The sequence below is a fragment of the Arachis ipaensis genome, chromosome B10, assembly GCF_000816755.2.
Source record: "Arachis ipaensis cultivar K30076 chromosome B10, Araip1.1, whole genome shotgun sequence".
Lineage (NCBI taxonomy): Eukaryota > Viridiplantae > Streptophyta > Magnoliopsida > Fabales > Fabaceae > Arachis > Arachis ipaensis.
This window is the reverse complement of record NC_029794.2, coordinates 127,834,254-127,861,686: the sequence shown is the minus strand read 5'-3', so window position 1 is coordinate 127,861,686 and position 27,433 is coordinate 127,834,254. Positions and strand designations below refer to the sequence as shown.

At 35.9% G+C, this 27,433-nt stretch overlaps 4 protein-coding genes across 7 annotated transcripts; 2 read left to right on the top strand and 2 right to left on the bottom strand.

Annotated features, from left to right (window-relative positions):
- LOC107623949 (lamin-like protein) lies at window positions 1,188–3,836 on the top strand. Of its 2 annotated transcripts, XM_021115023.1 has the most exons (3): window positions 1,188–1,536; window positions 3,008–3,363; window positions 3,622–3,836. In XM_021115023.1, exons 1-2 carry the CDS (start codon window positions 1,362–1,364, stop codon window positions 3,346–3,348), a joined length of 516 nt encoding a protein of 171 aa, XP_020970682.1. In that variant the 5' UTR covers window positions 1,188–1,361; the 3' UTR covers window positions 3,349–3,363; window positions 3,622–3,836. The 2 variants fall into 2 exon arrangements, with proteins under 2 accessions (XP_020970682.1, XP_016181843.1); XM_016326357.2 differs by having other exon boundaries at window positions 3,008–3,705.
- On the top strand, window positions 4,054–6,570 carry LOC107624469 (lamin-like protein). The gene is made up of 2 exons (XM_016326960.2): window positions 4,054–4,979; window positions 5,497–6,570. The coding sequence occupies exons 1-2, from the start codon at window positions 4,793–4,795 to the stop codon at window positions 6,006–6,008; spliced, it is 699 nt and encodes a 232-aa protein (XP_016182446.1). The 5' UTR covers window positions 4,054–4,792; the 3' UTR covers window positions 6,009–6,570.
- Window positions 6,230–9,006, bottom strand: LOC107624468 (checkpoint protein hus1). Of its 3 annotated transcripts, none has more exons than XM_021115022.1 (3): window positions 8,273–9,006; window positions 6,644–6,977; window positions 6,230–6,576 (listed from the first exon to the last, which is right to left on the bottom strand). In XM_021115022.1, the coding sequence occupies exons 1-3, from the start codon at window positions 8,786–8,788 to the stop codon at window positions 6,515–6,517; spliced, it is 912 nt and encodes a 303-aa protein (XP_020970681.1). In that variant the 5' UTR covers window positions 8,789–9,006; the 3' UTR covers window positions 6,230–6,514. The 3 variants fall into 3 exon arrangements, with proteins under 3 accessions (XP_020970681.1, XP_016182444.1, XP_016182443.1); XM_016326958.2 differs by having other exon boundaries at window positions 6,230–6,564; window positions 8,273–9,005; XM_016326957.2 differs by having other exon boundaries at window positions 6,230–6,977; window positions 8,273–9,005.
- Window positions 9,155–9,676, bottom strand: LOC107621412 (ATP-dependent DNA helicase PIF1-like). The gene has a single exon (XM_016323434.1). It carries the CDS (start codon window positions 9,674–9,676, stop codon window positions 9,155–9,157), a length of 522 nt encoding a protein of 173 aa, XP_016178920.1.

Genomic DNA, 27,433 nt, shown 5'->3' with positions numbered 1-27,433 from the left:
ATTTATTTTAATAAAAAAATTTTGAAATTGTATTTTTTAGATTTAACACATTTTAATAAAAAATATTGAAATTACATTTTACATATATAGCACTATATTTTAAAGGTATACATTTTATCAAAGGGAGACACTTCTCTTTTTCAGAAAAAATGGGTTAAATTAGTAAACTAGTCTTTTTAAAATTAATGATATATTTTTCTCTTTCATTTCTAGAAAAATTACTTATCTTTTATTTCTCATTTTTTAAAAAACAAAGCACAAAAAAATAATAAAAAATAAAATAAATACTTATTTAAATCAATTAATTAGAGTTGGATCCAAATAAAATATGTAATGAGTTATTTCATGTGTTAAATGTATAATTAACTTTTAAAGGATACCAAAATAATTACTTTATAATAATGACTACGTTGAATCATTTAATTGTACGAAAAAAAAAAAAGAACATTTAATTAAAATTCCAACTTTCTTTTGAAACAAGTAACTAAGACATCGCCCATATTTTCCCAACATGCTAGGATGAAAAAAATGAGCAATTGAGACATTCTAGATCTAGTTAGGAACAACTGCACTTAACTTCTTCCACTAATATTTCATCATTTTAGATATACTTAATAGTGATTGCTAACTTAGTTAAAAAAAAAGAGTAAAGTATATTTTTTGTTTTTAAAATTTGTTAAAAATTTTTAAAATATTTTTAAGTTTTATTTTATTTACTATTATGAAAAAATAATAACATTGAAGTATTGAACACTTTATTTATATATATATGATTAGTTTAAGTACAATTAGACATTATATGTTTTGTTGCAAGTTTGATATTTATGTTTAAAAAATAACATGTTAAAAAAATATGAGCCTAATAATGAGAAGTAGAGTGTCTAGTACTCTAGAAGATTTAAACCATGACCATCAGAAATAGTATAATGATGAAAATTTTGAATAAAAAATCTACATTCTTTTTAAAAAAATATATAAGGTAATTTGTAGGAAAATAAAATGTTGTTCTACTCAAATAAAAGAAGCTAACTTAGAAAGTGGCGAAATTTTCTCCATATATTATTGGGATAAAATATTAATGGCCGCGGAAATGTGTAAGTAGATCTTGTAAGTTGTAAGCAACCACCCTTTAAATTTTGCAATTCAAATAAATAAATTAAATAAACAAAACCAAAGTGAGTATCCCACAGTGACAATATATTAAATAAAAACAAAAAAACAGTAAAAAGAACCAAAATCGTTTTCCTTAAAAGGCCAAAAAGAAGAACATTGTAGAAACAAAACCACTATTGTTTCTGCTTCTTTCTTGGGTGGGTGTCTTCAGAACACTGAAGAACAAAGAGCAAAGAAGAACAAAGAAGATGAAGAGGGTTCTGTTGCTTCTTGTGTTTGTTGCTTTTGCTTTCATTGTTATGGTTCCTGAAGCTTCTGCTAAGAGATGGCTTGTTGGTGATAACATGGGTTGGTCCTCTAGCTATGGTGTCAACTACACTAATTGGGCCAAGGGAAAGCATTTCTACAATGGTGATTGGCTATGTAAGAACAAAAAGAATCAAACTTTTCTCTCTCTATATATATGTGTGTGTTGTTGAGTTTGTGTGTTTGATTTCAAAGTTTCAATCTTTGTTTCCTGTATGGACTGGATCTGAACCAATTTGAGCTTGGTATATGCTAAAGTTTTCAGCTTTTGCTTCATTTTGCTACTTAATTTTTTTTGGATAGTGTTGTGGACCCAAGTAGTTTTATTGGATAATCTTTTTGAGATTTTGGGTTTTTCTGTTTTATTGTTGTTATTATTTCTTTTGATTCATATTTGAGCCTTATGTTGTATGTATCAAATCTGTGTGTTACTTACTTGACTATGAAATTCAAGGATTGATAATTGTTTTAGCTATGTGAATTTGCAATGAGAATTTGAGTTTTGAAGGTAATGCCATTGTGATTTCTCTTTCTACATTCTTCTTACTTGCCCTTTTTCTTTCAAGGAATGTAATTGAGAATGGAAGGGGAAAAAAAGAAGAGGAAATGAAAAGAACAGTGTTTAGATCTTTCTTTTCCCTTTAGCTGATTTGTTCTGCATACTCAGATCTGAAAACTCTGCTTGCTTGTTCATTTTTTCAATTCTTGTTATTTTAACTTAATCCATGAAGTTTCTGAATTGTGTAACATAAATAAATAAAAAAGAAATTCACATCACAGATCTGTTTTAGTTCAAAGCAACTTTTGCTATTTTTGGATTATTATTATTAGTTACTATCATGCCAACCAAAAATAAAGTAAAAAAGGCTTCCCAATTTATTAATTCACTTTGTAAGTGAGGTGGAAAGCACAATTCAAAACAAAGATTTTTCATTGTCTCTTGTCTCTTAAATTATTAATACATTCTTGAAAGTTATGTAAGATTGATTTGTCATTACTCATTTGGGTCTTAATTTCGGTTAGATTTATACAAATGTAAGCACACGCACACCAAACACTTGTTTGCAAATGCAATGAACTCTCTAATTTCAAGTTCCAATCCTAGAATGTGGTTGTAGTTATGCCTTAGTTGTTGTCTTAGTAATGATATATTATGACATCTTATAATTCTTCCCTATAATGATAGGGAGACAATAACCAAAGTTACTTTATTTAACTTATCATTCACAATTTCATGCTTATAACATCCATAATTACACACTTATCACCTTTAAAATTATACAATTATTCTAGCGATAATTAATGAATGCTAAATAAGGTAACTTTGGATTATTTAGGCTGATTTTTTATTGTCTCCCAAACATTATTGATTCTTCCTAACTTATTATCCTCTAAATTGCTAAAGATATTATAGGGGTTAGCTAATGTGTGTCCATATTAATAATACCAAATGACAAAAAAAAAGACAAATTTTTAGGGTATATTTAATATTTAGGAGAATTATCTAGACTTTTTTTTTAAAGATGCTATATCATAGCTTGATCTACCTTTAACATGATACTAACTTGATTATTTTACTTTTTCACAGTCTTTGTGTATGATAGAAACCAAATGAATGTTCTAGAGGTGAACAAGACAGACTACGAAAAATGCAATTCTGATCACCCTCTTCACAATTGGACCACCGGTGCCGGAAGAGATGTCGTTCCATTAAACGTGACTCGAAACTACTACTTCATCAGTGGCAAGGGATTCTGCTTTGGCGGCATGAAGCTAGCTGTCCATGTCGAAAACCTGCCGCCGCCACCAAAGGCTTCCCCAGAAGTAGCTGGAGCACCACCGGCGTTGTACTCGAGAAGCCAGGTTGTTCTGTTGCCCGTTGTCTTCGCCGTTGGGGCGGCATGGGACACATTCATTCATCTTTGGTAGCTAACTTGGTGAATGGTATAGTCAAAATCCGACAAGAACTTTGTGTTCCACCATTTTTTAAAAAAAATTAATCTTTGTTATTTTTTTACCAAGAAGTATTGTTGGTTACTTGGTGAAATTAGTAGTTTGACCTTAAAATGGGGTTCAACTTTCAAGGAAGGGTGATTGTTTTTGTTTCAATTGTTAGGTAGTGTTTGGTGTTTTCTTAATTTTCAAAAAAGAGAAAAAAGAAGGCATTATATTGTATTTGTGCTATGTTCATGTGTTGTCCAGCAGAAGGCAGAAACTGGTGGCATTTTTAACTAATTTGGAGAATTCAAATGCGGAAATTGCGGGAATGAATGATTTTTTTTCTTGTCTAGGACCAATAATAATTGATAATAGGACCTTATGTTATGTGGATCCATGTGGGTGTGTATTTCTTTTTTGTCTGAAATGAAGGGACCATGTTGAAAGTTGAAACAGCATCCTTACGTTTTACCAACCATCAATTTTAGGCTTTTGAACCCATCATGAGTGAATTCTCGAGATTATATTAATGGAGAAGTTCCTCCAATTCAAAAGTGTACCTCAATTGAACTTCAAAAAGATGAATGCGTTTATCCCAATTTACTATACCATAAGTCCATACTTGCTATATTTTTTAAGGACTTAAATCTAAGATCTTTAGTTAAAAAATTATGATATAGTACCTTAATACATTTTTTCGCTCAAGAATCTCTTTTGGATTTATGTGAATTTTTAGCATAGACTTTTTTTTTTTCTTTTTATTTGTGTTATACTAAAATTATTTCTTTTGGGATCAACAAGGATTAAACTTTAAAACTTTTAATTTCTATAAGCTTTATATGATGTCATGAAATCAAAAGAAAAGAGGTTAGTCTCATTCTTGTGGTGATTTTATATATATATTTCTGGATCAAAGAAAAATATTTCGTGGTTCTTTATATTTATTCATCTGATCTTGTGCAACTCAATTCTATTGTCTCATAAATGTTAATAGCATCTGCACTCAAATAGCATGCAAAATAACGAGAAAAAAAAAGAAAAGAAAAAGAGACAAGTAGAAGAAGAATCTAACAAGTTTCAAAACAGTAATGTGGCTGGTTGATATTTAGCCACCATCTATGAGAATGATAGTCATAGTCATAGTCATAGTAATAACTTATAGGATCACTAGATTAATTGCTTCCAACCCAAACTCTTCCTCTCAAAGACAAACAAGCATTTGACTTAGACAAGAGGCCATTTATCATAAAATAAATAAATACCTTGGTGCCATTAATGAAGTGCCACAAGTTGAGATTTAATTATGTATATGTACAAAGTCAATGGGTTAATCAAAGGCTAAATAAGAAGTATATATGCATGTATTCCAGACTGTGTTAATAAAGTGAGAGGTTTCTAAATTCTAATAATTTCTACAACAAAGCCTTGGAGAGATATGAAGAGGATGTTAGCATCTAGCTCACCAGTCATGGTGCTGCTGTTTATGGTCTTTGCTGTGCTTGTCATGTTGCCGGAGGCCTCCGCAAAACGGTGGTTAGTAGGAGACAACATGGGTTGGAACTCTAATGTCAATTACAGTACTTGGGTGAAGGGAAAGCATTTCTACAATGGTGACTGGCTATGTAAGACTCAAACTCTCTTTATAGTGTGTGTCTATATGAATTGAAAATCCAATAGTAGTACAAATTTGAATCATAATAGAAGCTACTATTTCATGATTTAAATCCAACCATTTGCTTTGATTACCTTAATGCACAATACATGTCACGAACTTGGTGAGCGTGGATTTGAAGTTTTGAAACTTTTTGCTTCTCTATGGGCTTGATCTGAATTCAAGCATGATAATGGTAAGTTGCTAATGTCACTGACCAAGTTGGTTGTATCTCGAGCTTTTTTGGTTTCTTATTTTAAATCTTTGAACCTTGCATCAAATCTATGTTGTTGACTAAGGAAGAAAAAAGGAAAGACTATGAAAAGTAATTAGTCATTATAACATGAAAAGTAATTAAAAGAAAAAATTTGATTAGTCTAATTAAAGGTCTTACTAACTTCTAATCTTTTTTTCTAGTGGTTGTAACTTCCCTTTCTTTTTCCAATTTACGTTCGTCTTGCACCTCATTAAATTATTTTGCTTTCAAGTTTTTGTGTATGATAGGAACCAGATAGATGTACTAGAGGTGAACAAGAAAGACTATGAAAAATGCAATTCTGATCACCCTCTTCACAATTGGACCACCGGTGCCGGAAGAGATGATGTTCCATTAAACATGACTCGAAACTACTACTTCATCAGTGGCAAAGGAGGGTTCTGCTTTAAAGGCATGAAGGTAGCTATCCATGTTGAGAACCTGCCACCTCCACCAAAGGAGGATGACTCACAAATGGCTGATGCACCAGCATTACCCCCAGCAATAGCTGAAGCACCAACACTGGCACAGCCCCCGGTAGAGATCAGAGCACCAGCATCAGCATTACCCCCAACAATAGCCAAGGCAACAAGTCCGGCACAGCCCCCAGCAGAGACTGGAGCACCAACATTTTCCCCAGAAAGGGGTGGAGCACCAACATTGTCCTCAAGAACCCAGGTTCTTGTTATGGCTGTTGTCTTTGCCATTGGGGCAACTTGGGATACATTCATTCATTTCTGTTAGAAATCAAATAAGTTGTCTTTCATAATGGTAATTTTTGGCTTTCACGGGGATAATAGTTGTTGACCTCAAAATAAGTGGTTCATTAGTTGTTTCATTGCTGAAAATATATTCCTGCATTCTAATAGAAATAATTGTCCAATTTTAATTGTGCATAGAGAAATAATCTGTTCCTTAAAATCTGTTAGAATTCCAATTTAGCTCCCAAAATTTCCTCCGATATCTAGATTGTCAATCCATCGTATTACTAGATTTAACATAAACATCTAGACACAAGACATCAAGAAGATATTCCAGTTAAAAGCTTACAACAGCAATTGTTATGTACACACTCATCTAATCAACTTTTCCTAATGTAATGCAAAGTGCAGCTCAGAATCTCAGATAGTACTAAATCATAGACAAAATAGACAAAATACACAAAAAAAGATTTGTAGCAGTCACAAGCATATGTTGAATATAAAAAATGGTTTACCTGAATACCTAAGCTCAGAAACAAGTAATTACGCTCAGCATGAAAACTGTTGTTCAACTGGAACCAGGGTCAAGTACAGGAAGCCTGCAATGCAAACTGATTGATTTATCAGTCTGGTGAGTACCCGGAATAAAGAATTGGAATATCACTGTCAAACAACTACCCTGCGGTGCAATCCCATAGAAGGCGCAATCTGGTTTGGCCAAGTGACACTGGAGACTCTTGGCAAAGTGCTTTACACTCACTTGCACGGATTGACCATCACCTCTCAAAATCGACCTTGATGACCTTGACTGAGCACTGAGGTTTTGATCTTCAGCTGGAGCATCTGCTTTCTCTCCAATGACCATCAATTTCCGGAACTCAGCACCTAGACTGATCAGTGTTGCCGAAACTTCAACATGCAGATCACCATACTTACTAATGAAGACATTCAGTGAATCACCCAAATACTTCATCCGATCCACAAAGTTTTGCAATTGAACCAAATCCGGTGCCTATGTTATCAAACATGGCATGAGTGACATAGGGCACTGAGATAAAATGAGAACTGAAATGGCCTGACTTACATGGAATAAGAGGAAGTAACTAACTACTTACGTGTGTCCAAATAAACCATCTCAAGTAGCTAACTCTAACTAATGCTAAACAAACTCATCAAAACATTCTAACTGTGCTCTAAGGATGCTGCCGCTACTGGTGATAGTTACAAATATGATAGCATTGTATAGAGATGATTAAAAAACAGTTCAGGCAAAATGCAGAGTCTTTTCTTTTTTTTTTTTCTTATTTATTTATATGAAATCCTAAACTCACTGAATGATTAAAAATGTTTACAATAAATATTTAAAAGTAGTAACTATAACTAACTAGAATTAACTAACTTCTAACTAATGCCAATCAAGGCAAAAAAGATGAGTAAAGGTGCATAAATAAACAAGATTTGTACCAAAACCAGAAAATAACTAACTATTAAGAGTCAATAAACTGAATTAATATCTAACTAATACTAACCAAATTTTAATTTAACTATGGATATTAGATTTGCCTCTGTGCCCGAGTTTTTGGGAACTCAAATCCATAAGAAGATGAATAGATGGCTTATATACATAACAGCTTCTCACACTATTCTCTGAAATTGTAATCATCTGTTAGAATACTAGCTCTTTTGAAGTCTCTGACACTTTCTTCTGCATCAAATTACCCTTCACTTTAGGGAACTAATTCGACTTACTGAATATAATGTCAAAGATTAACTTGACTAAGAAATCAAATACTGAGAGCTTGTAAATGTCTTAAAATTATCAAAGACTGACATGAAAATTGAAGCTAGCTAACACTTAACTAACTAAAGTCAGACTAAACTAATAACTAATATTTAACTCATCAAGCTAGCTCAACTAGCCTTTTACAAACGTCAGCCATGAGTGTATGAACCAAAGAGATCTTACTCATCACTACCTAAATAAGAGTATGCAATCACAGTTTCACAATTGATTATATTTGGTCTCTATTCTCTATAAGTAAATGTGTAAGTAATTTTGGTTTCCGAAGTTTTAAGAAGTCAAAATAGTCCCTTAGGCCTCACATTTGTTACTTACAAGACTATTTTGACTCGTCAAAACTTAACAGAGACTAAAATGATTCACAAGTGTATCTACCGGTTCGTACATGATCATTAACCCATTCATAACTGAAGTCATCACATGAATTTTACAGATTTCATGTACTAGACTGAATCGCGAATACAAATTAAAGAACCACAAAACAAAGAGATTTCACTCATAACTACCTGAACAAGAGTCTGAGGCAGATCCTGCGCTGTTTCAAGTGCACTCTGAAGCTCCAAAACCTGAGTCCTCGACAGCGGCTTCGAGATCGGAACGTCCTGAATAACCGCCGACTTGTACCCGCGCGTCTCAAACGTCAAGAACGGCATCTGCTGCGTGCAATTCGGTGGAAGCTTCTTGACGAGCTTGATCTGGAGGCGATTATTGCTGCCGTCGGAGGAGGAGCCGCAGCAGACGGTGGCGGCGCTGCGGACAGCGCGGTGGAGGAGGGAGACGTCGACGGCGAAGGCGATGCGGTCGTCGTTCTGGCTGGAGATGCGGTAGTCGTCGAAGAGGGCTTCGCGGCGGAACTGCGCGACGGAGTGGAGACCGTGGCCGTTGAGGAGGTTGTGGAGGAAGGCGGCATGGTCGCGCGTGAGGTACACGTGGCAGGTCTTGCCGAGTTTGTCGAGTGCAGGGAGGAAGCGCTTCTCGAGGAGATAGACGCCGTTGTCGGTTAGGAATGCCTTGAACTTCATGGAGAGGCAGTGAATTGCGCCCGAGAAAGGGGATGGGATAATAAGACTTCAGAGTTCAAACTTGAGAGAAGGGAACTTCAATTTTTGCTGCTTGGTTTTCCCTCCCTTTTTGCCGGCCCGCGGGTTTTGCGGTGGTTTGGCGGGCTTTCTTTGTTTTTCTGTGTCTTGGACTCTTGGGCGATTTTTTTGGAAAATGCTCTTTCCATAGTTACAACAACTCAACAAGTTACACTGAATTTTATTTTGATACGTTATTTACACAGTCCTAATCATTATTTGTTTTTTAAAATAACTAGTGCAGCGGTATGTATTTGAAGAATTAAATTGTTGAAAATACCACATATATTATACAACACATTTATAAAATTATATGTTCTGAAAGATTTCTCTATATACATTTATTGTTGACTTTGATAACATGTATCCACTGTTTTGAATAAGTACTCGCAATCCAGCCTTCGAGTTGACTCTTGATAATGCTATATATAGTTGTCCATGTGTAAATACTGGTCTCAGTAAGTATAATCTAACAATACTTAGTGTCTGTCCCTGTGATTTGTTAATCGTCATAGCAAAAGAGACAATAATAGGAAACTGTCTACGTTGGAACCTGAAAGGTAAAGCTTGGTTATTGGGAATCATATTCATGCGGGATATTAGAACCACTTGACCTACCTTGTCACCTGTTAGTGTAATGCATTCGATCACGTGGTTACCCAATCTTCTGACTTGCAATCTTGTTCCGTTACATAACCCATTCGACTGATCAATGTTACGCAGTAGCATGACGGGAACACCAACTTTCAGAGTCAATTCGTGAGGTAGTAAACCAGAGCAATTGATAGCATTACAGACATCCTGTGATAACGTATCCAATTCAGATTCCATGTTTCCTTCTTCCACACATAAAGTGTCAGAGCTCAAATAAGTTTTCTCATCAGCGTTTACATGTTGCATAATGAAAGCATCAACCTCATTTACAACTTCCAATGTTGGGGCCAAGATTGATCTGTCCTTGAAAAAAGATGTTATCTGGATGTTAGACAATAGGTTGGGATAAACGAATTCCACCAGTTTCTCGAAATGCATCAATTACAATTTCGTCATGCATAAGCACAATCGACTCACCATCAATTGAATCTCCAGCAAGGCCGTCACCTATCCCCAACAACCACGTGGCAAATTCATCAATGTCTTTCAGTGTGGTAGTATTTAGGCCAACAGTTAAACGCATGTTCATCGTGAGCCTCAACACAGTACAGTGTTGCCACAAATAGGATGAGTTTATGGATGCCTGCACAATATCTTGTCTGGAACCCACTGGTATTACAGGCAATATCTGCCTAAAGTCCCCCCTTAAAACAACCACCTTTCCTCCGAATGGCAGTTCTGCGTTATAGTAAGGTTCAAACCTAAGAATGTCCCTCAAGCATTTGTCAAGAACCTTATAGCACAATTTATTTAGCATGGGTGCCTCATCCTATATAATAAGCTTTGCCTTGCAAACCAGCTTGCACAACGAAGTGCCTTGTTTAATGCAACAAACCGAGTCTTCGTTCAAGTCAATGGGTATTTTAAACCTTGAATGTCCTGTTCGTCCATTTGGAAGCAACAAAGAAGCAATACCGCTATGATGGTTTCAGTGGCTAAGAGAAGGGGGGGTTGAATCTTAGCCCCTTTTTTGCTTGCTAACACTTGCTGAACTTAGAGGAGACTTTTCTGTTTTTAGCTCGTCCCTAGCCACGAGACTTTTTCATTTTGTCTCGTTATGAGACTCAAGACATGACAAAATTAAACAGAAAAATACTAAACAGAATACATTGAAGGAGAAGAAAATCTGTAAGCTTAGGTAGCTCTGAGAATCCTGTGCCTTGCACTCTCACTGCTTACTTCTAACTCCTTGCTCCAAACAATGGTTGTTCTCCCTTTTTTTATAGAAGAGAGAAGCCTCCACACTTGAAGCCAAAAACCCAAGCCAACTTCTTCTTCCTTCAAGAAACCGGTTCGGCCACACAAAGAGAGAAGAGATAACCATGCAATAACCAACATGCAATTACCTCTAGTCCTTCCTTGGTCATCACTATTCATCAATCCGAGCTCTCCATCCTTGGCTTGCTCTCCAAGATGGATTTCTGGCCCTTGATGCTTCATGATGATGATGGCTTCATCTGCTCCAATCTCTGCCTCTTCCATCACTTCGCCACTCTAGCTACTTCCTGTGGTGGTTGAGCAGAATCAAAGACAAGCCATCTCCTCCAAGAATCTCACCTTGCTGGCTGAGATCTTCTTCTTCCTTTTTGAGCATGAAGAACCCAAGATTACCTCACCAAATCTATCCATATTTGGTAACAATCTCAGCCACAGCTCATTTTTATTTTAGTATGTTTTCTTGCCATCATTAGCTTGATGGTCTTGATGCATGCAGCTCCTTCTTTCTTTTGGTAGCTGAACATAGCTTCCATTATTTCCTGGACAATGACTGAAGAAGAAGAAAGAAGGAGAGAGAAGAGAGAATCTGAAGAAAAGCAATTCAAAGTGATTAAACAAATTAATTGAAAATAACTTGCTTTTACTTCCCTTAGAGTGGTGTGTAGCAATGATGCCCTCAATCAAATCAATGTCAAATTCTCTCTCATGTTTCCAATGCTAGCAATTAAGTTTTGAAGTCCATCTCTAATAAGGAAATGGAATCCGTTGAAAGCATGGAGCCAAATTATTTTCTTTTTAACTTGGTTTCGGACCAAGCTTGGAAACATTCATCAAAAATAATATTGGGCTTGGTAGTAACAAAATTTAATCTGGCCCAATTGGTAACATTTGCTTTCCTGATGAATTTTTGGATCATGCATAAAACACATAAGAAAGCATTTTTAGTTTGATTAAGTTGGCCCAAGTAACATAACAAAATCAATTCAGCCATATTCATCATATATTATCAAAACTAAAGGCTGAATGTGATTGGGCTTGCACCAGAATTATTTTTTCGGCCCAAGTAAATCCTGCACAGCAAAATTAATTTAATTAACATATATAGATTAGATTAATAATTTTGCTGTTAATAATGTTTGATCATCATCAATTTAATTTAGAGTTTTCCAAACTCATCAATCTCCTCCTTGATGACAAACATTATTAAAATTGAAATGGAAAATTTTTTTTTAAAAAAAATTGAGTATGAGTACTCCCTTTGAAGGTTGAATTTCTCCCCCTTTCTAAATGTCACATGGCTCCCCCTTGATGTATGCTTATTTTACCAAGGGAAGCACTAACCTGTAACATTTTAATCAAGCTTCAAGAACAATGTTATTTAGCATATTATATGATGCTAAATGCTTGATTTATGAGCAGTTTTAAATTGATAACCAAAACTCATTTGATATCATAAACTGATTTACTGCTCAAACTTTACACACATCAACTGATTCCAAAACAATGTATTTGAAAAAATTTTCAAATATTTTCAATCAAGATATCAGAGCAATATTATTCAAGTAAGGAAGATATTTTTGAATCACTCATGATCACATCAAAAACATTACAGCTGTTAGATATCACAGTTTAAAGGAACTGCCAAAAATAAATTTTCAAACCAACATGTTTACCAAGATGAATAAGAATATTCCTATTTCAATACAAGCATGTTCATCAAGATAAATCAACAACCAGGCATTCATATGATCAATACAAATATTTTGTCAAACATCATCATAAACCAAATGCCAAATGTATTTCCAACAGCAGTAACCATAGTGAAACAAATGCAATAACAACATGCATTCTTTGAACAAGGGTGATCATGAATTTTCAATTGAAAATTTCATCCCCTGTTTCAGCAAATCCTCCCCTATTTTATTAGTTTCAATTTCAATTTTGGAAACTAATTTTCTTCCCCCTTTTGTCATCAAGGGGCACCTGCACAAAATATGAACAACACAACAAAATATCCATAATAAAGTAACAAGAGTGTATCAAAGTACCATAGAGCAGTGAGTATCGAGTCATGCTCCTACAAAAAACAGATTGAGCCTAATGGAGCCAATATCAAATAAAAGTAAGGAAACAGTCATTAATCATCAGAAAGATTGAACTCTGAATCGGAATCATCTTCGTAATCCCCTGTCCCCATTTCATCATCAAAGCTCTTAATCATGAAGCCAACCCTTTCGTGACACTTCTTCCAAGCCCTTTCCTGTTCATATTCCAATTTTCGGGCAGTCTTGTGGGATTTGAACATCAACTTGGACATGTTGCGGAACTCACTGAGCACCTCCCGGATTGATGCAGTGACATTTGAGAGTTCAGGACGGCTCTCCAGATCGCTGAGAGATGGTTCAGAGTGAACAGACTGCTTGCCTTTCTTGCTCGAAACTCCTCCTCCTTTAATCATTGAAACCTTGTTCTCAACAGATTCATTAGACAAATCAACCTTAAAATACTCAAATATACACGTGAGGAACATGCTATATGGAAGATTAGCCTTTTTAGTACTTTTAACTGCTTCCCACATATGACGTATCATAATATACGCAAATGAAATTGGAGTAGAAGTGATAAGAGCAAAGAGAATGATAGAATCAGAAACTATTACTTTATGATGAGAGCCACTTTGTGGAGTGAGGATGTGAGTGATGATACGGTGCAATAGAGAGTTTTCAGGGCCGAGTGCTTGATGAGTTGGGATTAGTCCATCTAAACCTGAAAGATTTGCACAGATGTGTTGCAAGACTGTTTGCTGTGCAACGCCAACTTGATCATCCCACTTATCAATCATGTAAACTTTTGGTCCTTCATCTTCATACCCAAGAGCAGCACCTATGATTTGAGGGGTGAGGGTCATATAAACACGCTTGACGTAAGAATGGATCGAGCCATCAATTAAACGCATGTTTGCATAGAACTCCCGGACCAGCCCCGGGTAAACAAGTTTCTGAATCTGAACCAAGGGGGTCCATTTTAGAGCATCAAACAGAGAAGAAAAGTTGATTCTTTTGTTGGCCAGGTTTTCAAGATTCACCAAGTAAGAGGGGCAGAGATGACGTTTCATCAGAACATCTTTGTGAAACTCATAGAAAGCACATGAGTAGAACCGAGAAGGATCAAAATGTGAGTGATTTTTGTGATGCTTGTTCTTGAATTCAAGTTACTCCAAATTCGCAGGTTCCTTAGTATCATGTAACACAAAGCTTTTCTGCTTCTTTCGAGAGCTTCTTGCATGTGGGGTGGATCTTTTCGGAGGTGATTGAGGGGGCGAGGTATGTGACTCGTCTTCATCCTCTTCAACACTAGGTTCCTTGGTCTTTCCAGTTTTGCCTCTCCCTGAAGTTTTCTGAGCAACTACCTTACGTCGCATGGTTTCGGTCTTTTTGGAAGGAGGGGAATAAGTAGAAGAGGAGGTTGAATGGAGATGGATATACGTATGGGTTGGAGGTGATGAAAAAGGTGGTTTTTTTGGAATGGGGGTTCGGTTACTTCTCCTAAGTGCAGTTTTCTTTTTCATGATAAGATGAATGGAGAAGTTGAATATGAAAGGGTGAATGTCGAAAGAGAGTGAGGGTGGAAGGAGGTTAGTGGTGCATTAAATGTGGATTGGAGAGAGATGATGGGGAAGTTAATGACCATAATGGCGCGGTTATTAACCAAATAGGAGTTTCAAAAAATGATAAAAAGGGAGTTTCCTTGAATCAAGGGATTAGTTGGAAGGAAAAGATATGATTTGACAACATGCTTCTTCCAACAATATATGAAAAGACAATCCAAGGGATTTTGTGATTTTATTTTTCAAAGAAAGAATAACTAACTAAATTGCCATGGTGGGGTCAGGAATTATTAGGTGGGGCCCATGAAAATTTAAATCTGCGTTGCCTCCCCCTTGATCATAGCTCATCTATCAAGCCTGCATTTTTATCTCGTCCTAACCTACGAGACAAAACTGAACAGAGTTAAAAGTTCACAGATTTTCAATGAAACTTAAATCAAACATTCCCAAACTTTTTCTCAAGGTGCAGAATCTGTCTTCACAGAGGGGTTTTGTAAAAATATCAGCAATTTGATCTTCAGATTTTACAAATTGAATATCAATAGTTCCCTTTTGCACATGTTCTCTAATGAAATGATATTTAATTTCAATGTGCTTTGTTCTTGAGTGCAAAACAGAATTTTTTGAAATGTTTACAGCACTCATATTATCACAAAATAAGGGTATACTATTGATTTTTAATTTGTAATCTTCTAATTGTGTTTTTAACCAAATTAATTGAGTGCAACATGCGGATGCGGAAATGTATTCTACTTCAGCTGTGGATAAAGCCACTGTGGCTTGCTTTTTGCTTGACCACATATTGAGTGAGCTTCCAAGGAAGCAACACATACCGGATGTGCTTCGTCTATCCACTCTATCTCCCGCAAAATCTGCATCACAAAACCCTACTGCACAAAAGTCATCAGATTTAGGATACCATAATCCATAATCACAAGTTCCCTTAATGTATCTAATGATGCGTTTAACAGCCGTGAGATGGGATTCTTTTGGGTGAGATTGGAACCTTGAACATACACCCACACTTTGGACAATGTCCGGTCTAGAGGAGGTAAGGTACATGAGTGAACCTATCATTCCCCTATACCTTGTTTCATCCACATCTTGACCATCATCATCCTTTTCAAGTTTTGTGTTGGGATGCATCGGTGTACCCATTGATTTGGAATTTTCTAGGCCAAACTTTTTAATAAGTTCTTTTGCATACTTTCTTTGGTAAATAAAAGTACCGCTAGGAGTTTGTTTAATTTGGAGGCCAAGAAAGAAAGTAAGCTCTCCCATTAAACTCATTTCAAACTCACTAGTCATGAGTTTTCCAAACTCTTCACACAAGGAAATGTTGGTCGATCCAAATATAATGTCATCAACATAAACTTGAATAAGGAGTATATCATCATTAGATGCTTTAATAAATAAAGTAGTGTCGGTGGTACCCCTTTGAAATTGATTTTCCAACAAGAAGACACTAAGCCTTTCATACCAAGCTCTTGGAGCTTGTCTAAGACCATAAAGAGCCTTAGTTAATTTGAAAACATGATTTGGAAACTCTTTTTGTTCAAAACCGGGGGGTTGTGCCACATACACTTCTCTATCAATAAAGCCATTAAGGAAAGCACACTTAACATCCATTTGAAACCTTTTGAAACCTTTATGGGCGGCATAGGCAAGAAGCAATCTAATTGCTTCTATTCTAGCTACCGGAGCAAAAGACTCATCAAAATCTATACCCTCTTCTTGATCGTAACCTTGGGCCACTAATCTAGCCTTGTTATGAACAACTTGTCCATCCTCACCAAGCTTATTTTTAAATACCCACTTAGTACCGGTAACTTTCTTACCGTCCGGATGAGGTACTAGTGTCCAAACCTCATTCTTGTCAAATTGAGCAAGCTCCTCTTGCATTGCTTTAACCCATAATGGGTCCTCAAGAGCTTGTTTAACATTGTTGGGCTCTATTTGTGACAAGAGAGCAAGATTGCTAGGTTCGGTTTGCCTTTTGGTGGATGATCTTGTTGTTACTCCTTGGGAGGGATTACCAATGATGAAGTCATGAGGATAACCCCTCATGGACTTCCATTCTCTAGGCTTTCGGACAGGTGTAGAGCTTTGATGAACTTCTGGTGGTCTCACTGTTTCAGTTGCTCGTGCCTGCTCAGGAAACAAAATGGAAATGTCTCCTCCAATCTGACAAGACAAAACTGGACTGGCAGATTCTTCATTCTGAACAGATTTGGGATTTTCTTTGCTTGTTCCAGCTTCTTCACCATCTGAATCATTATCTATCACAGTATTGGGAATTAAGTTAGAATCACAAAAAGTAACATGTATGGATTCCTCTATAGTCCTATGCTCCTTAAGATAAATTCTATAGGCCTTGCTCGTGGTAGAATATCCAACAAATATTCCTTCATAGGATTTTGGATCAAACTTTCCAAGATTTTCTTTATTATTAAGCACAAAACATTTGCATCCAAAAACATGAAAGTACTTAAGATTTGGAGGGGTTCCTTTCCATAGCTCATAAGGGGTTTTCTTTAACCCTTTTCTAATGATCGTTCTATTCAAAATATAACATGCTGTGTTCACAGCTTCAGCCCATAAAAATTTAGGAATCTCATTCTCACATAGCATAGCCCTGGTCATCTCTTGAAGGCTTCTATTCCTTCTTTCAACCACCCCATTTTGTTGGGGGGGGGGGGTTCTAGGGCATGAGAAATTATGAGAAATTCCTAAGTCATCACAGAATTTTTCAAAGTATTGATTTTCAAATTCTCTTCCATGATCACTTCTCAAATGAGCAATTTTCAAATCCTTTTCAGTTTGAATTTTCTTGCAAAGAGTGGAAAAGACATGAAAAGCATCAATCTTATGAGCAAGAAAAAGTACCTAACCAAATCTAGAGTAATCATTTACCACCACAAGACCATAGTGTTTTCCTCCTAAACTTTGAGTTCTAGTAGGACCAAAAAGATCAATATGTAACATCTCCAATGGCCTTTTGGTTGAGATTCCATCTTTTGATTTAAAAGAGGATTTTACTTGTTTGCCCAATTGGCAAGCATCACAAGTAAGATCCTTATCAAACTTGATGTTTGGAATTCCTCTAACCAAGTTCTTTTTGACTAGCTTAGAAATTTGGTACATGCTAGCATGGCCCAATTTTCTATGCCAAAGCCATTTTTCAGATTCAAGAGATGTAAAGCATGTTACATTTTGTTCCGTTAAATCCTCAAGAGTTAATCCATACACATTGTTACACCTTTCAGCTTCAAATAAAATATCCCCAGTTTTCTCACAAACAACTAAACAAACAAACTTCTTAAAAACAACTTCAAAACCCAAATCACATAATTGACTAACACTAAGCAAATTATGTTTCAAACCATGTACAAGGAGAATATCATTTATACAAGAAGAAAAATTTTTACCAACTTTTCCAACAGCCACTATTTTTCCTTTTGCATCATCACCAAAAGTGACAAGGCCTCCATCATATTCATCAAGCTTTATGAAGAAGGTTGTCTTTCCGGTCATATGCCTAGAACATCCGCTGTCCATAAACCACATATTTTCTTTCCGTTTGGATGCTAGGCACACCTACAAAACAAACTTAAGTGACCTTAGGTATCCAAATTTTCTTGGATCCTTTCATGTTAAACCATCTCCTATGTCCTAAGCCATTGTAATCAAAAACAACTTTACAAACTTTATCACCAATCATTCTTTCACCAAAGAAACATTGAATAGGAAAGTGTCCATTTCGTTTACATAGCCTACAAAATCTTGGAGTTGCTGTTTTGTTAAAGTAGGTGGGGTCTTGATACCTTGTATCATTTGAAGATGAAGCAATGTTTTCAAAGTGAGATTTTTCAGATTTATAAAACCCCAACCCAGCCTTGTCATAAAGAGGTTTTTGACTAGCCAAGATTTGATTCAGATTTTCAGAACTTTGGGTGAATTTGGCTAAGTCTTCCTTAAGCCTTTTAACCTCTTTAAGCAACTCTTCATTTTGCTTAAAACAATCTACATATGCAAGAATGGAATGATTACTTTCACAGCTCTTAATTTGGGCTCTTAACTGCTTATTTTCCTCAACAAAATCACAAGCAGTTTCGGCCTCTCTTACTTTCTCTTTAAGAAAACTATTTTCAGCTTTAAGAATGGTGATTTGTTGTTCAAGCTCTTGATTTTCCAGCAGAAAACATCTTATTTTTTCAGAAAGGTGGTCTATCATAAGATGAAGATCTTCAGTGTTAGGGTTATGAAAGACTACCTGATCTATGTGATGTGCCATGAGACATGATTGTGACTTGGTCTCGGTTTCCAAGTCATTTTCCAAGTCTTCTCATGAGGCCCTCAGTCCCTTCTTCTTTACTCTTTTCGGCTTCTCCTCCTTCTTTAACTTGGGACAATCAGATCTGAAATGCCCCATTTCCTTGCAATTGTAACAGGTTACTTTGCTAAGGTCTTTCTTCATCTTCTTTGAGCTGCTGCCTTTACCTTTGAGCTTCACCATTTTCCTGAATTTTTTTGCAAACAACATAAACTCATTTTCAGAAGAGTTATCACTGGATTCATCATCCAGAGGGTTAGTCACAGAAGAAAAAGCAATTCCTTTCTTTTTTGAATCTTTTTTCAAATAGGTGTTTTCAAAAGCAAGAAGATTTCCTCTCAAATCATCAACTGTCATGGAATCTAAGCCACTACTCTCATAAATAATTAAAGCTTTTGTTTCCCACTCTTTTGTAAGACATCTCAACACTCTTCTCACTAGCACATATTCTGAATGTGTAATTCCCAGAGCATCTAAGCCAACAATGATGGTGTTGAACCGTTCGAACAGTTCATCAATGGATTCTCCTTCCTTCATTGCAAACATTTCATATTCTCTGTTCAACATGTCTGTCCGAGTCTTCTTAACAATGGTGGTTCCTTCATGAGTGATTTATAGCTTGTCCCAGATTTCCTTTGCCGTTGTGCATCGTGATACCCGTTGGTACTCCTCAAAGCTGATAGCACAGTTGAGCAGGTTTACTGCCTTGGCATTTAATTCTACCTTCTTCCTATCTTCCTCAGTCCATCTTGCTTCTGGTTTGAGAGAGACTACTCCTTCAGCACTTGTGGTAGTTGGAAATTGAGGCCCTTCCAGGATAATCTTCCAAAGTCTGTAATCCACTGCTTGTACAAATATCTTCATCCTTTCCTTCCAATAGGTATAATTTTTCCCATTGAAAAGAGGAGGTCTGTTGCTTGATTGACCTTCAGTCAGATTATAGGACACCACATTTGCGCCACTGTTTTCTGCCATGAGGATCTTTACTCCAAGCTGCAAAGCTTGATCTCTTTGAGACCAAGCTCTGATACCAATTGATGGTTTCAGTGGCTAAGAGAAGGGGGGGTTGAATCTTAGCCCCTTTTTTGCTTGCTAACACTTGCTGAACTTAGAGGAGACTTTTTTGTTTTTAGCTCGTCCCTAGCCACGAGACTTTTTCATTTTGTCTCGTCACTTGGAACGAGACATTTTTGGTTTTTGCTCCTGTGCAGTAGAAAACAAAAATGGAGTAGGAGAGAAGGAAGATTACACCCAGATATATCCTGGTTCAGCTGTTAAGTGCAGTGCAGCCTACATCCAGTCTCCATCACAACAATGATGAAATTTCACTATAATCAACTTGATTACAAACTGTAAAGTGCTAACCCAACTTACAAGGGGATTCCCATAGAATCATGAAACACAACATAGATGAACAAAGGAACTCTAAGACATCTATGGCTTTTTCTTTTAATTTTTCACTCTCTGCCTTTTTTCGCTCTATGGCTTTTTCATACAAACCTCACTGTTTGTCTTTTTCCATGAGACTCAAGACATGACAAAATTAAACAGAAAAATACTAAATAGAATACATTGAAGGAGAAGAAAATCTGTAAGCTTAGGTAGCTCTGAGAATCCTGTGCCTTGCACTCTCACTGCTTACTTCTAACTCCTTGCTCCAAACAGTGGATGTTCTCCCTTTTTTATAGAAGAGAGAAGCCTCCACACTTGAAGCCAAAAACCCAAGCCAACTTCTTCTTCCTTCAAGAAACCGGTTCGGCCACACAGAGAGAGAAGAGATAACCATGCAATAACCAACATGCAATTACCTCTAGTCCTTCCTTGGTCATCACTCTTCATCAATCCGAGCTCTCCATCCTTGGCTTGTTCTCCAAGATGGATTTCTGGCCCTTGATGCTTCATGATGATGATGGCTTCATCTGCTCCAATCTCTGCCTCTTCCATCACTTTGCCACTCTAGCTACTTCCTGTGGTGGTTGAGCAGAATCAAAGACAAGCCATCTCCTCCAAGAATCTCACCTTGCTGGCCGAGATCTTCTTCTTCCTTTTTGAGCATGAAGAACCCAAGATTACCTCACCAAATCTATCCATATTTGGTGACAATCTCAGCCACAGCTCATTTTTATTTTAGTATGTTTTCTTGCCATCATTAGCTTGATGGTCTTGATGCATGCAGCTCCTTCTTTCTTTTGGTAGCTGAACATAGCTTCCATTATTTCCTGGACAATGACCGAAGAAGAAGAAAGAATGAGAGAGAAGAGAGAATCTGAAGAAAAGCAATTCAAAGTGATTAAACAAATTAATTAAAAATAACTTGCTTTTACTTCCCTTAGAGTGGTGTGTAGCAATGATGCCCTCAATCAAATCAATGTCAAATTCTCTCTCATGTTTCCAATGCTAGCAATTAAGTTTTGAAGTCCATCTCTAATAAGGAAATGGAATCCGTTGAAAGCATGGAGCCAAATTGTTTTCTTTTTAACTTGGTTTCGGACCAAGCTTGGAAACATTCATCAAAAATAATATTGGGTTTAGTAGCAACAAAATTTAATCTGGCCCAATTGGTAACATTTGCTTTCCTGATGAATTTTTGGATCATGCATAAAACACATAGGAAAGCATTTTCAGTTTGATTAAGTTGGCCCAAGTAACATAACAAAATCAATTCAGCCATATTCATCATATATTATCAAAACTAAAGGCTGAATGTGATTGGGCTTGCACCAGAATTATTTTTTTGGCCCAAGTAAACCCTGCACAGCAAAATTAATTTAATTAACATATATAGATTAGATTAATAATTTTGCTGTTAATAATGTTTGATCATCATCAATTTAATTTAGAGTTTTCCAAACTCATCACGCTAGATGCCACGTTTAGAACAATTTCATCTCTACTTCGTATTGCTGCTGATAAAGTCTTATAGAGATACATCTTTCCAGTACCTCCATAACCATAAATAAAAAAAAACCTCCATCATTCACATCTACGGCCTTCATAATCACTTCGAATGCTTTCCTTTGATCTACATTCATTTCTGTGAAGTTTTTAGTAAACTCATCGTGTAGAACACCACGGTCAAAGTTCAGTTCATCCATGATCAAACGATCGTCTAACCCTTCTACAGAGGTAATACTTGGAAAAGGCATTTGACAGAATTCTTTAAGCGATCTACCATTAGCCTGGAGTTTTTTCCCTATCTTTGAAAGGGTGAGAGATTCATGATTTGGTCCTCGGAAAGTTGCAAGTCTATCACCGATATACAAAGATAGAGTTGTCAGATATGTGAATTTAAGTTAACGAAAAGATAATTTGGAACCAAACAACAAAGATATAAGTGTTAAACTCACCTGCAGAATGCAATTTTTTTCTACGATTATATAAGATGTCCTCAGATAGCACACCATAACACTGTTGCCAAACGATTTCAGGTCTACCAATGTTGTTTGACAATAAGAGGACGACAAAAAGGTTGCGCATGTAAGCTGCAGATGCCCAAGAACTCGCTTCTAAGATTGCATCAATAAATTCTTTATCTTCTTGTAGAAGCCCCAATGCATAGCATGCTTCCTTGAACGTAGTATACACCACGCTCTCAACCGTCCGCAAGTCAACAAAACTCAAACAACCTTTTTGAATATTAAGTAGAAGCCTGAGGTAATAGTCTTCACCATTGCCACGTGGGACATGAGTTAATCTGCCAATTGAGAAGCCTTGTTTCCTAGGCATCCACATGGACATATCTTCTTTCCAAACAAATTTGGTTGGAAACTGACTATAGGTAAGCACGCGACCAGATGCAAACAGTCTATTTGCAAGCATCCATGCTAGGATCTTTGTTGGCTTGCCGTCAACCCTGTCGATGACATCAACTATGTTCTCATAGTCTTTAAAAATCACGGGATGTTCGTTGGTAAGTGAAAAGGGAGTCTGACAACCGATGGTTCCTTAAGTTGTATCTCATACCCAAATATTCTCCATGCAGCTTCACATGCAGATATGTACCTACAATCGTAGTAATTTCTGATCTCATCAATTACCTTTTCGAGCTGTCCTTCGCCATTGCTCTGGAAGAAAGAAGCCGTGACTCTATCATTTCCCTTGTGAACGTATTTAAACAAATATTTTATGGCAGATGTCTGACATGTATGCTCAACGTTAATGTGGCAAGCATACTTTAGCAATAGAGATGGGTTGTACGGAACTATGTATGCATTATCGAGAACTGTGTTCTTCTTCATGATTGTTCTACCGTTGTCTAGCCGTCTGTATTTGGGGAACCCGGCTTCATCAATTACAGTCCGTGATCTAAATTGTTTTGGAAAAAACTTTGAGCACCACCCATTGGACATGCATGGGCTGATATTGTTGTATCTTTCACATGGACCATGAATCATGAACTTCTCAATAGCTGCGTAGAGTCTAGGTCTCTTGCGCTTGTCGGGGATTTCGGCTGATATGAGCTTGTCTATATCCTCGGGTGATTTAGGCTTATACAGTGGGTGCATGAATAACAATATATGAGCATGTGGTAACCCTCGTTTCTGGAATTCCACTGTGCAGACATCTGGACATGGTAATACACAATTATGGGAGTTCAATAAATTTATGAATATACATAAATTAAGATATACATACAGCCAGTTATTTTCCCGAAGAACCTTCCTTGCTTGAAGTCTGCAATTAACTCACTTAGCTTTATGTTAAAAATCCGTGAAACTATGTCTGGCCTGTCCTCTGCTTTTAATTTGGTGTCTTTCAGTAGACGTTTAATCTCATCCCATTCGGAATTGCATGTTATGGTGATAAAGTAACTCGGGTAGCCAGCATACCTGCATATTGCGAAGGCATCTTTACAATGGTTAAACATGTATCTGGGTCCACCAGTGAAACTACTTGGAAGGATTATCCTCTATCTAATTGACACAGCATTAGCTTCTCCCATGATGAATGACTCATGGAGTGCACTATATTTGTCCACCCTCAGTTTTGGTTGATTGTTCCTAATGAAGCTAAGTCGTTCAGACTCTCATGGTATATGCATCAACCAAGAATTGCTGAAATAACCTCCTTGATTGGAAAAGGATAGGTGACTCATTGAACCGCATTTGCAGTCGGTAGGCAAAAAACTATCTCATGCTAATGGTCTTCCTTTTCTTAGTACGGTCAAACCCGTAACGAATAGATGTCTCAATGCCCAATCTAAAATCATCTTCTCCATAAGGAAACAATAAGGGGTATTGAAGAGCCAAGTATAACGGGTGTAAAACATCTATTCTTTGCAATCTGTTTGACGTTGATTCTATTATAATATCTCTTTCAAGAATGGAGTCATCAATGTCACCTACAATTAGAATGGCAACCTCAGACACAGTTGGTAAGTTATATACTCTTCCGTCCTTCTCACGCTTTCTAATTAGCTTCAATTTGATTTCTGGATTAGAACCCTCAACGAACCTATCTCTAGCAAAACGGAAATTCTTTGCAAAAGGGTTGTGAAGATCTAACATCTCTTTTAGTTCATACACAATCTGCGCCTCAATTATGTTGGATTTTGTTTCAGAACTGAAATCACACAAATGAACTACACCGTAAATTATACATTTTCATGGGGAAATATAAATAGTTTTTAATCGTGCCACTAATAATTACATTGAAAATGGTCCTGAATAACAGGAATGGATCCTCTCAATTTTTTTAACAATTGAGGAGTATAGTGTGATCGCTAACGCATCAATACTTTCACTCTTGTTCTACTTATAAAATTAATAGTGACAAATCACACTATACCCCTCAATTCTGAAAAAAATTTAGAGTATCCATTCCTGTGAATAACAAATTAGAAGAAATACTTTACAGCAGTTATTCTATTGTTAGCTTCATTCTCGGTGTCGTATATGTACAACTGTGCAAACCTCGGCCTTTCATCGATGGTAGGAAGCAAACTCCCAATTGAATGATAGTTTTGACCGCTTATTGAAAAACATGGTGGTGCTGAGCCATTATTAATAACCCGATTGACTTTTCCGGCCATGGATGTAAATGCAAACATGGAGTTAAATTTTTTTATATTCTTTTTGAAATATCTCCCTTTGTCATCATTCAAACTGTGCAAATCTTGTAGAACTTGTGGTACCGTGTTTAGTAGTGGCAGCTCGACTTTACCATCCATGCAACAAAGGCCAAATCTGGGGACTCTATTCCTCTTGCTTTTCGATAGTCTCTCACCCTCCCACATGCATGCATTACAGTATATACAACAATGGATCGCATCACCAACATTCCGAATCTCTGTTCTTTCAATTAAAAAATGTAATGATCAATCCCGTAATATATATAGTATACGTTAATTATAATTGCACATAAAAATTTAATGTATGTACAGACCTTGTTCCATAATTGATTCAATGTTTGTGTCAAATGACTGATGGTTTGGATCTGATGGCAAAGCTATTGCATGGGTTAAATATAATTAATAGGGGTTTCCAAAATCAAATCAAAGCAAATTAAATCCTGAAAATGAACCAAAAAATTGATAACCAAAAAAATCATAATTTGGATAAACAAAAATAATGGGAATATAAAAAATGATTTTGTTTAATATTTTAATATTATTTTTAGTGACAATATTATCAAAAGGAGCACATAATTGAACATAATATTTTCTCGTTTTCAAGTTTTTCAATTTAAAACGATGAAAATTATTTGTAAGCCAAAACACGATTTTTTCAGTTGAGATTCCATGACTTACCTTGTTCGATCATTCACCCATCCGTTTGTCTCTGACCCGGCAGAACCAAATCATAACTGACGTATCGGGAAAAATATGAAGCCAACGCCTCCAACTCTATGTCCACTCTCTTCCAACGGTTCTTCCAGTAGCTCTTCCAACTCTGGAAGCTCTCCTCCATTATCTTACCTTAGGTTTTCCATTCTCTCAGTACCATTTAAAGACAAAGGATATCTTTGAAACTTTCTTTTACCATGGGGTTCGTGAAACAATATAAAGCCAACGCCCCCAACTCTATTTCCACTCTCTTCCAATGGTTTTACCAGTAGTTCTTCCAACTCTAGAAGCTCTCTCGTAGTGTCTTCTCTTAGCTTTTCCATTCTCTCAGTACTGTTTAAAGAGAAAGGATATATTTGAAACTTTCTTTTTCCGTTTCGTTCAAAATTTTTGCTATATTTTTTTAAATTGGAATTCTAAAATTGTCTAAAATTTGAGTTCTAAAAGCACCACTTCCGTTTCCTCTATTAACCGCTGATTACGTTACTAATAAGTCCTCTATTGATTGCGTACTTAATGCTAGATCTCTTCCATTCTCTTCCACCGGTATTACATTTTTTCCATACGCCTCAAAGGTAAAAGAGTCCTCTAAAAAGTTGCTCTGCTGTCTCTCTAAATTTATACTATTTTTTTTTGCAAATTAGATTTGAATATTAAACGGTGTAAAATTTGAGTTATAATTTCTTATTAGATTCAACTAATTTAGTTTTTTTAATTCAAGCTCTTTCATTCTCTTTTCACTTGAATTTTAAGTAATTCTCTGTGTTTTGTTCTAGTCTTTTTTGGTATGATTATTTACTCTTGCATTATACAAAAGAGTTAGTCTAGATTATGTGGAGACTCCATGCCACTTATTGTTCCTAGTTCTAAGTTATTTCATGTTGTCATAACATGTGCTTCAAAAGAGAAGTAGAATTTCTAGCCATAAGACATGAATTAGTGATACAAAAAATTTGAGTGATGGTTTTTTACTATTTTGTATTCTGATTATTTTTCTTTTTGTAGATACTTTGCTATTTTATTAGGGGAAGAGCAGTAAAAAATGGCATTGAGCACAAAGATAAATTTCATGGCGAACATACTAAATATAAATTTTGTTATTTAGGTAATGTGTTGGTTATAAGTGTACCTTGTTGTCCGTCGGTGTAACAATATTCTACATAGTCAGAATCCATGGCGGCGTCGTCAAAGGCATCTATCACTGTGTAAACTCAAATTTGTTATATATAAAATACTACATTACTTAAGACAATTAACCTAGACACTATTGCTCTCATAGGTTATAAGTGAGTCAAGTTTTTTGGCTCTGAATGCTAACTTGAAATAAAAATTTAACGATTATTTCCGAAGGCGAACCTTCATCATCCTCGATGAAACCATTGGTATTTTCGGTCGAATCAACGGTAAGAAAGAACGCTTGTACCGCATAAGGATGCTGTGAATGCTCTATAGCTGAGCCATGTTGCATCCGCCCTACGAATTAAACAATGATTAATTAGTTTGATTCATGATATGGCGTATAAACCGTGATAACACTTGCCATATAATAAGTAGAGAGAATACCACTCCCCTCGCATGTGAGATGATAAAATGACACTTCCATCCCCTCTATTTATAAAATATATATTTCCCTTCTCTATAACTTTTAAAAAACCTCATCTTTAAAATATTTTAAATTTTTTAGTGTTAACTAATGTTAACTTTCTTTATTTTCACGAAAAAATAAATTATTTTTTACAAAAATACCTTTTGGTTATGTATAACTATAGTTTTTTAATTATCATTTTATATTTTTATTAACAATTGTTTGTAACACTATCTTAATATTAAATAATTAAAGTTTTAATAACTTTCTATATAATTTTTTTTATTAAATTAATAATAAAAAAAATTTTTTTATAATACCACTTTCATGTTAAATTAATAATTTTTTATTAAATAATTTCTCATAAAACGATTCATTTTAAATTACTGTATTTTTATTTTAAAAAC